This window comes from Seriola aureovittata, chromosome 13 (genome assembly GCF_021018895.1).
Source record: "Seriola aureovittata isolate HTS-2021-v1 ecotype China chromosome 13, ASM2101889v1, whole genome shotgun sequence".
In the NCBI taxonomy this organism is placed as follows: Eukaryota; Metazoa; Chordata; class Actinopteri; order Carangiformes; family Carangidae; genus Seriola; species Seriola aureovittata.
Window position 1 is genome coordinate 11,636,087 of NC_079376.1, and position 11,269 is coordinate 11,647,355.

General features: G+C 37.8%; 1 protein-coding gene and 1 long non-coding RNA gene across 2 annotated transcripts; one reads left to right on the plus strand and one right to left on the minus strand.

Moving 5' to 3' along the window:
• Positions 1–845: 845 nt before the first annotated feature.
• LOC130179867 (syntaxin-4-like) lies at positions 846–5,376 on the minus strand. The gene has a single exon (XM_056392974.1). The coding sequence runs from the start codon at positions 5,373–5,375 to the stop codon at positions 4,746–4,748; it is 630 nt and encodes a 209-aa protein (XP_056248949.1). The 5' UTR covers position 5,376; the 3' UTR covers positions 846–4,745.
• A 589-nt stretch (positions 5,377–5,965) lies between these two features.
• LOC130179868 (uncharacterized) lies at positions 5,966–9,788 on the plus strand. The gene is made up of 2 exons (XR_008829334.1): positions 5,966–6,100; positions 7,839–9,788. It is a non-coding gene; the product is annotated as an uncharacterized LOC130179868 (long non-coding RNA).
• The last annotated feature ends 1,481 nt before the right edge of the window (positions 9,789–11,269 follow it).

The following is an 11,269-nucleotide window of genomic DNA, read 5'->3' on the forward strand; positions in this document are numbered from 1 at the left end:
CTGTATAGTTAATGTATTCATTCACTAATGCCGTCATCCATTTTATGTGTATTCATAAATATACACACACTGACCGACACTATGCACAAAAATAATAATGCACACTGTGGAATATAATAGTAAACCATGAAATGCAGAGTAAAGCCTGCACTAATCTCTAGATTAAGAAGTGTGGCTTTGGTGTGTTATTATAATTTTTTTTGTGCAAGTATGTCAAGTTTGTTTGCATCAGGGTCTTTAATCTCTAAAAATAAAATATTATAGAGGATGTTCTAACTTTCTAATACCCCAGATACTGAGATCCGCCTATCTAAAACCCATCTACATGGGTAATGCCTTTCATTAAGTGAGCAACAGCAAAAGCATCAGCTTAATGTAACTTCACAAATCCTGGCTTGCAATAATGAGGACTTGGAAGTGGGATATATTTCCAGTAATTCTGCCCTTTCCATCTGAACACAGGGTTATCTAACCTCCATTTGACTAAATAATCAGCTGAGAAAGGGCTCTAATGGACAAGCAAATTACTAAATGACACTGTATGACTGGATGGAAAATAATGCACGCCAAATGTATAAGCCCAGTGTGGCTTTGTCAAAGTTTGTTTCTCTCTGGCCGAGCAGTTTACTGATTGGGCACTATGCAGCTGTTGGCTGCTGCAAGGTGATCCTAATAGATCCTAGACCTCCAGCATAACTGCAAAGGATGTAATATCTAGAGATCCCACCTGAGAAATGAATACTTAATGCAAACAGTTTCCAGCAGAATAGCAAAACAGAGCCTGCAGCCTATTTAGGATTTTCTCTCCAGCCTGAGACGAGGAAAAACAATAATCAGTTCTCTGCAACATTTTAGTCATTTTTATTCTAATAATAGCTTATCTTACAAAACCTGATGATGCTTAAAATGAAATCTATTTTTTTAGATAATTACTAGTTTTAAACATTGTAGCTCTGTGCTCAAGTAAATGATAATGTCAAGAAAATGAACTAAGTTGTAGCAAATTTAAGCATAAAACATAGCAGAACATACATTCTTTCACTGCAGAAAGCAAAAAACTTTTTTCAGAAACAGTGCTAGCACATCAGAAAGGTTTGGGGACAAATAACTTTCTATCCAGCTGATTTTCAATTAGTCTCATTGGTCTCATACCCATTAATCTGTCAAAAAATGATTTGGCATTAAGGCTATGTAATTATGCAAATGGATGTTTCATTTCAGATTTAGATTGAAAGCAATTTGACTCCAAACCTGCTGTTACTGTTAAGCATATAACATTTTCTGAGTAAAATTCGACTTAACATTTATACTAAAGTAGAATATACAGCTCTCAAATCAACAAAAATATCATTGTACTGTGAATAAAAGGTAAGAAACACCTGATTTAAGGAAAACAAAAAGTTCTGTGCTTTGTTCACCAGAACAGAAATGCATTCTGTACCACACGTCACATAAACTAACACAACATATTAAAACATTCACCAAGATAAATAAACATCAGAAAGTGGTTTTGGACCTGCGGTTGACCAGCATTCGTGTCAGTAAAGAGATGTGGGAGCTGTAGTTGTAATGAGTTCCCAGCGCACCAGTCGTCTGCATAATTATGATTCTGTAGACAGGAAATGAATTTGTTGCCAACCACAGGTTCAAACAGTTGTGATTATACTGAATATTTAGTCTTCAGAAAAAAAACAGAAACACTTGTGTAACAACTAACATTACATTCATTCTGCAAGTGGGCCCACAGATCTTTGGGAAACGTAGTCTTCTTTTTCATTCATAGGAAAACAAAAAGTGCAATCCCACAACAGTGCTTGACTTGTGTTTTTTTTTCTTCTTCTTCTTCTTCTGTCCAGATAACAATGTTTCTGGATGACGGCTGTGATGGTCATGAGTTCACCTGTTTTGCCATCACTCTCATCATTGGTATTATCACCATTAGAATTGTAACTGCCAATGCACAAACACTGCATAAGGCATATTAAAAAGCAATATATAGGCCAGCTGTATATTCAGTTATAACTCTAGCTGTTTACATAGGACCATAAATACATGTTTAAGGCCTACTAGACCCCTTTATTTATTCTGCACAAGCATTCTGCTAACAAAGACCTTAGCTGAATATTGTTTGGTATAGATGTACACAAAGACAAAAAGCAGTAGTTCCCTTGGCTATGTGGAATGCTTCTATAGTGAGTCAACATTCAATGATAAAGTCATCATGGCTGTCAGAAATCTGAAAGCTGAGAACGTCAACAGTAACATTGAATTTCTAACATTATCGTTGCTTAAAGGGGTACTCCAACGATTTAGTACTGAACCTCAATAAAAGTGGGGAACAGATTAAATGGTTAAAAGGAATGGTCAGAATCGAAGCAACAGATTTTTTTTTACTACCTGTATGGGGTCAAGCTCCAGATATCCGTCCTAAATACCTACTTCTATTAAACTACACATGCTCAGTTGTAATGTAGGGGTTCTGTTTAAAATGATAAGCCTTGAGCTCAAGCTGACACAACAGCACTGTGAGATCATCTGTATTATTATTATTATTATTATTATTATTATTATTATTATTATTATTATTATTATTATCATTGTCTTTATTGTTTATTATTATTTGCACTGAGCTTTGTGTGTAAAACCGGTGGAGTGCCCGTTTAACTGTGCTCCCAATAAGCTGAGACAAAACAATCATTTAAGCCCTTTTAAACAAAATTAGAAAATAACCAAAGCTAACCTGTGGCCTCGCCCTAACTAATTTGGATCACCCTACTGTACATCACCAAACCCATGTATTTTAATCTTCACATCTAATTTCACATGCATGTTTTTCTTCTCCCTTTGCCTGCATGGTCCCTTTACAGAAACAAAGAGACATCTCTAACGCATCCCAAATGATGCCGTAACATGTCCGATGTGCCTATCTTTGCAACTAGGGAGCAATTAAAATTGCAATATCTAAGTGCACAGTATGACATGAAACCTACATTGAGCAGTTATACAGACAAAGCACATGCCTCTCTTGTAAACAGTCTTGCTCCTTTGTTCTTCAGTGAGGTCATTTATGATAGGAGAGCAAGCGAAGCACCATCAGGGATTCTGCATTTGCAGAAATCCCTTTTCATTCTCTTGGAAAGTGGCACACACAGATGGATACTAACTTGCACTCACATCGCTATACATGCTTGAGATTGAATGCCTGTCTCTCTACCATAACCTTTGAATGCCAAAAATAGATATCTCTGTTGTATTGGCTGTGCCTTCTACACACACACACACATATATATAGCTGAAGCAAGGGATTGGTGGAATAGATGAATACAAGAGATACTTCGTCATTGCCTAATCCAAAGAGAAAAAAAAGGAAGAATATAGGCCAGAAAAATTAGAGTAATCTATATGTAGAAATTAGGTAATCCACTGCATATGGGACAACGATACTTTTGTGCACGAACATAGTTATCAACTGATCTATCAAATTAACCAAGCAACCTGTTTTGGCTTTGACATACAAACCCTGAATGAAAACTTCCACATGTCTCTAAAAAAGCTGATTAGAATGACGATACCAGTGATACTTATGCATGCATGGCTTAATTTAAGTGCAACCCTAAATCTTCAAATAAATGAGCAGGTTCAACAAGCTTGTATCAGTAATATGTTTGACTACACCGCCAGTTCTGATTTATTTTTAAATAAATGCAGCAGTTCCTAAATCCTTCAGAGGACCTCTACAGCTGTCTAGTAGTGTTGTAGTTACAGTGCTCTGCTGGATACATTCTGTAGGTTTGTCGAAGCAGATTTAGGACCGAGAGATGAGTGGTTGCTAGGTGACTGGATGAAAAGAGGCCACAGGTGGAATTGTCCCAGTGTGAACTCCTCTCCTGCTCTCTTTGCTTGTTAAATGCTGCGAAAAAAAACAGGGGCTGTGGTAGTGGACGAGTGGTCACGGAAGAAGCCAAGGCACGTTTTCTGTTAATGTCTCAGCTAAATCTAAATTATACATTAATTTGTGCATCTTCTCTGTTTCAGACTTCTCCTCTTTTCCATCCCCTGCCTCTTTACCGCATCCTTGGTTTTATATAACAGTGCAGCAATCCCTGTCACAGCTTCACCTCTCATCCTCATTCGCTGCCCTTCTCTTCTCTTCTAATGGGCAGGAGAGGCAGATGTTTCAACGCTGTCCTCTTTGTCCTCATCTCTTTTGTCTTACCTTCTCTCTCCCTGTTTTTCTCCATTGGAAAGTTTCACATTACACAATCCCTATTGGCTTTTTCTCTATCGCTGCATTAGTCAAGAGATACAGTAAAGTATAGCAAATCTCCTGTCCTCACAGTCTGAACCTCTACTCCCACATCACCTGAAATATTACTCATCCATGCAGCAACCAAGGATTCTATATCAATAAACTATCTCTGTCCAACACCACAGCAAACTGCAAGCAGCAAAGTATCAGTGAAAACAATAAAAAACATAATGACATCCTGTACACATTGCACTGGTCCTGGCTTGACTGGTTTTCTAGCCAGAGGATTTCCTCAGAAACACACTCAACAGGAAACTCCTTACTAGCATTTGTGATTATTGTAGGCACTCTAAAGACCTGGAGGACCAGCCTCAGGATACAATAGCAGAAAGGTTGAAACTGGAGAGCAGCTGTGTCAATGAGTGATAGCTAATATATAGCTGTTTATGTAAAGCACATTTCTAAAGCAAAGCTGGAAATGCAAGCCTCATTGTTCCTATTTGAGCTTCACAGGCCAGGGGAGGCACGTGCGGAGTCCTAGCATGGAGGAGAAGACGATGGTGGGTCGGTGTTTCTTGAACCTCAGGCCCTTCTTCAGGCGTTGGCTGTTCTCAGCCACGTACAGCTCCCCCTGCTGGGCTGCGTTAGATATCCTGGAAACCAGCTCCCCGTGAACCACCACCTCCTGTTCTGAGCGCACAAACACCTCCCTGAGTTCCTCCAGCCGCCGCTCCATCTCTCTGATGACCCGCTGTCGTTCTTCCACCTCCAGGAGGCGCCGTCGAGCTGCCTCGAACTCCATGCTGGAACTGGGGGTGACGAGCTTGGAGGAGGGGGCCGTGGCTGAGGTGGATGGAGGCTCAGAACCAGTTAGCAGAGCCCCTGTCACCCTGCGGAAGTCTCCCATGGAAATGGAGCGCCTGGTGGCAGGTGATGCCAGAGCCAGGAGAGTAGAGGCAGATGTAGAAGGTGGCATGGTCAGTGGAAGAGGGGGTGAAGATGATGATGGAGAAGGTGAACCCGGCGTGTGGAGATCAGGATGTGGGTCGGTGTTTTTAATAGCTGCTGCCATATCCTCGGTTGTGTCCTCATCATGGGAGTCTGTGTTTCTTTGTCGTCCCTTCATGGCCAGTGTTTAGCTCTTCCTGTTATGCTGCTGTCCCTGTCGCTGTTGATGTTTTTCCTCTGTCTTCCTCTATCAGAGCAGAGAGCAGCCGAGCAGAGAGTGCAGAGATGTGCAGTGATGCAGCCTGGGAACTGTTCCATTCATTAATAGCAGATTCGACCCAGGCTTGTGCTGTCTCTGCATCTGAGTGGTTGGGCTGGGGAGGAGCCTTCTGGCAGCTCATTGGCTGCTGAAATCGTGAGCATGTCAGCTGATGATTGGGCAGCCTAGCCTCTGTGCTGCTGATGCTGGCAGGCTGTCGTGTCCTCTGCTTGACTGTTTTGCTTCGTCGCCGTCGTCATCATCTGGAGCTCTGCTTGGATCAGCTCTGCTCAGTCAAGTGAGGCAGAGTGAGGCAAGAGATGCAGGAGTATCATGTCTCTCTCCTCCTGGCTGATGCCATTTGGCTCATTTTCCATTCTCCCAGCCTTTCTGTTGCCATCCCTCCTACCAGCTAGTCTTTCCATTTCCCTCTTTCTCCCTTTCTCTTGTTCGGATGGTTGCCCCTAGCAACACAACCTCAACATCAGATGGCAAAAGCAGGAGGGGAGGGGTGATGCTCCAATTTCTCTCTCCCTTTATCACCTTGCTGCTCAGCATTATCACCATTTCCAGGCAGCCATTCTCCCCCACATCTCCTCCCTCTTTTGACCTATTTGACAGCTCACAGCTGTCCTACAAACTATGTAAGTACCATTGTTGCACACAGACAAACACATATCCAAAAACATACAAATAATCAGGAGGTCCCACACACATGCACATTTGGATTCACTTTAATAACACAAAAAAACTCGTAATTTCTATCAACATTTATGTAGATATTTCAGACTGTGAAATAGCATGAAAACTCAATCTATTGGCAACAAGAAAATGGAGGGGAAAGGAGTGTTTTGAATGTTGTAAACCTGATCAATTGAAAATTATATTCACACCATTTAGAAGTACACTAGTGTTGTACCAAGAAATCATACTAGGCTTAGTGGTATTTATACTGTACGGAAAAAGCCCAATAACCAATGATGTGGAATTTGTAGAAACAGTCCTCTAATTTCTAAAATTATTTCAATATTGGTGTATTAATTTATTGTTTTATTTTCTATTTATCAATTCATTTAAAAAAAGAGTTAATGTGAATCAAATTATCCAAACATCCTTTCCAAAATTGTCATTAAAGCAGCATTTGGATGGAGAGAAGTGAAAAGGAGAGCTTCACACTCACACGGTCTGTCAGGAGTACAATTTGAATCAAAGCTGTTGTGATGTGTTTAATCCTGAATCTAAATACCTTGTACTGAAAATTAAGTCCTGAAAATTGCACCGCCAGCTGTTCTGCAGCTTTCTGTGGGTGAACAGGTTAGCCTGTCTTCACATGTTCAGTCACCTCCTCAATGCCATGCTGAAACATTTAATCTGAAACCCAGTTTCTATCGACCAGTCTTGATCACATTTGACTGATCTGAAGTTACATCATCATGATATAATGGGTTGATTTTTTTCTCCTTCTTCTGGTTGCTGTAAAATCTACTCCACTAACAGCTAAGTTTATCTGTTCAGTCTGATGACAAATATTGACTTGTTCTGCGGCTGCATTGCAGAAGTGATATGATCAGAGTGTGAAGTAACACACAGTTCACTCAAATAGGCTCACACACACACACAAACACACATCCTTGTATTACTACTATATTCGTGGGGACTCATATTTGCATATGGACAGTAGGGAAATGTCCCTAGCAGGATTTTGGGAGTACAGAATTGTCCCTACCAATATTTGGGTGAACTCGTGCACATTATGTTAGGAGTGAAGTCATATTAGATCATTCCAATGTGCCCTCCAAGAAGCTACGTCTAAAAGACAACCGATTTAGGCATGCTAGCATTTGATTGACTGAAACGCTAGCTGTGAGAATATCACAGTGGTAGCTAACATCACCTGAAAAACGTCAACTGATGTTATTTAACCATGTTAGCTAGCATTAACTAGCAAGTTAACCCTGGCTTCTGGCTTCTGTACGCTAGCAGTCAGGTTGCTAGCAGAAGAAAACATAAAATATTTGTTATATCAAAGTATTAGATGAATTCCTGTTGAAAAATCCCATGAAAATGTGACCATGAATAGTATGACTGGACGTTATGCCTTACTATACTATTACATTTTTAAGACTTACTATACTATGACTTTTTATGTCTTGCTATACTATGACTTTTTTTTACCTTACTATACTATGATTTTTTTTTGCCTTACTATAGTATGACTTTTTAGGCCTTACTATACTATGATGTTTTTATGCCTTACTATAATATGATCTTTTTTGACTGTCTATACTATGACTTTTTATGCCTTACTATACTATGACTTTTTTGCCTTACTATACTGACATTTTTATGACATTTTACTCCCCTAACTGCCACCTGCAAAAGTCTGCTGACCCTGCTATTGTTGGCCTCATCACTGATGGGGACAACAGAGAGTACAGAGAACTGACCCAGGACTTTGTGATCTGGTACCAGTGGAACTGCCTCCAGATCAACACTGGGAAGACCAAGGAGCTGGTGGTTGACTTCTGCAGGCCGAAACATGGTCCTCTCACACCGGTGAACATCCAGAGACTGGATATTTAGATAGTGGACCACTCTTACAGATATCTGGGTGTTCAACTGAACAATAAACTGGACTGGATTCACAACACCAGTGTACTCTACAAAAAAGGACAGACAGGCTGTATCTGCTATGGAGACTCAGGTCTTTTGGAGTGCAGGGGGTACTCCTGAGGACCTTTTTATGACTTTGTGGTGGCATCAGCCATCTTCTACGGTGTGGTCTGCTGGGGCAGCAGCAGCGTCTTCACTGCTGATAGGAAGAGACTGAAAAGACTGATCAGGAAGGCCAGCACCTACTGGTATGCTCCCTCAACCCAGTGGATGTAGTGGGTGACAGGAGGATGATGGCTAATCTATCATCCCTGTTGGAAAACATAGGGCGGGGCACTCTGACAGCACTGAACAACTCCATCAACATCAGGATGCTGCACCCACGGTGTGTGAAGAAGAAATATCGCAGTTCTTTCCTTCCTGCTAATGTCGGACTGTACAAAAAACACTGCACACAGTAGACCATACACAAACATACCAAAGACTGACAAATCACCATGTGCAATATCACTTATCTGCTGCTATTGTCTTGTGTTGTGTTATATTTATTGTGTAATTGTACATATTATATTGTTATATTATTTATCTTTTTACTTGGTACTGACATTTCACAGTTTTTTCTTTCCTGTGCTGTCACTGCTATAATACTGCAAATTTCCCCAATGTTGGACTAATGAAGAAATATCTTATCTTATCCCTTACTATACTATAACTTTTTATGCAATACAGTATTATGAGATTTTTATACCTTACTATACTATGACATTTTTATGCCTTACTATACTATGTTGTTTTAATGACTTTTTATGCATTACTATGATGTTTTTATGACTTTTAATGCCTTTTTATACTGTCGTTTTAATGACTTTTTATATCTTACTATACTATGACGTTTTTATGCCTTACTATACTATGATGTTTTAATGACTTTTCATGCCTTATTATACTATGATGTGTTAGGGACTTTTTATGCCTTACTATACTATGATGTTTTAATGACTTTTCATGCCTTACTATACTATGATGTTTTCATGCCTGACTATACTATGTCGTTTTTATACCTTACTGTACTACGTCGTTTTAATGACTTTTTATGCCTTATTATACTATGACGTGTTAGGGACTTTTTATGCCTTACTATACTATGCTGTTTTTATGCCTGACTATACTATGCCGTTTTTATATCTTACTATACTATGTCGTTTTAATGACTTTTTATGCCTTGTTATACTATGACGTGTTAGGGACTTTTTATGCCTTACTATACTATGTCGTTTTAGTGACTTCTTATGCCTTACTTTACTATGACGTTTTTATGTCTGACTATACTATGTCGTTGTAATGACTTTTTATGCCTTACTGTAGTGTGACGTTTTAGTGACTTTTTATGCCTGACTATACTTTACCGTTTTTATACCTTACTATACTATGTTGTTTTGATGACTTTTTATGCCTTACTATAATATGACCGTGTTATGAATTTTTATGCCTTACTATACTATGGCGTTTTTATGACTTTTTATGCCTTAATATTGTAGTGGAAATTTATATCTTGTTACATATGCTTGTGCTATAAAGTGTTTACTTGAATGAAATGGGGATGGACAACTCTTTATGGATCACATGTAACTGGTTGGATTTTGTATGTCTTTCCTGCTCAGTGTCTTACTACTCAGACACCCCTTTGCAAAGGCTTTTAATAAAACCCACCAAAGACAACTTGGTCTCAACAAAATTTATTGAATTTCAACCACAACTATACTTTGTCGTTTTGATGGCTTTTTATGCCTTATTATAGTGTGTAATTTTTTATTTGACTTTTTATACCTTAGTATACTATGACGTTTTAGGACTTTTAATGGCTTACGTTACCATGAAATTTTTTATACTATGACATTTTTATGCCTTACTATACTATGTTGTTTTAATGACTTTTTATGCCTTACTATACTATGATGTTTTTATGACTTTTAATGCCTTTTTATACTGTCGTTTTAGTGACTTTTTATATCTTACTATACTATGACGTTTTTGTGACTTTTTAGGCCTTACTATACAATGACGTTTTAATGACTTTTCATGCCTTAGTATACAAGGACATTTTTATGACTTTTTATGCCTCACTATACTATGACGTTTTTTTTCACATTTTTATGCCTTAGTATACTATGACGTTTTTTTTCACATTTTTATGCCTTACTATACTATGACGTTTTTTGACATTTTAATGCCTTACTATACTATGACGTTTTTTGACATTTTCATGCCTTACTATACTATGACATTTTTTCAAATTTTTATACCTTACCATACTATGATGTTTTTTTCACATTTTGATGCCTTACTATAGTATGATGTTTTATGCCTTACTATACTATGACATTTTTTCAATTTTTTGTGCCTTACTATACTATGACGTTTTTTGACATTTTTATGCCTTACTATACTATGACGTTTTTTGAATTTTTCATGCCTTACTATACTATGACATTTTTTCAATTTTTTGTGCCTTACTATACTATGACGTTTTTGACATTTTTATGCCTTACTATACTATGAAATTTTTTCACAATTTTATGCCTTACTATACTATGACATTTTTTTTAACAATTTTATGCCTTACTATACTATGACATTTTTTCACATTTTTATGCCTTACTATACTAGAACGTTTTATGCCTTACTATACTATGATGTTTTTTCACAATTTTATGCCTTACTATACTATGAAATTTTTTCACATTTTTATGCCTTACTATACTATGACATTTTATGCATTACTATACTATGACGTTTTTTCACAATTTTATGCCTTACTATATTAGAACGTTTTTTCACATTTTTATGCCTTACTATACTATGAAGTTTTATGCCTTACTATACGATGACGTTTTATGCCTTACTACACTATGACGTTTTTTCACATTTTTATGCCTTATTATACTATGACATTTTTTTTAACAATTTTATGCCTTACTATACTATGACATTTTTTCACATTTTTATGCCTTGCTATACCATGACGTTGTATGCCTTACTATACTAGGACGTTTTTTGACATTTTAATGCCTTACTATACTATGATGTTTTTTCACATTTTTATGCCTTACTATACTAGAACGTTTTATGACTTACTATACTATGATGTTTTTTCACAATTTTATGCCTTACTATACTATGAAATTTTTTCACATTTTTAT

What these genes read in the sequence shown, in the direction of transcription:
- LOC130179867 (XM_056392974.1), bottom strand. Translation starts at nt 5,375, where the DNA reads ATGAAGGGACGACAAAGAAACACAGACTCCCATGATGAGGACACAACC.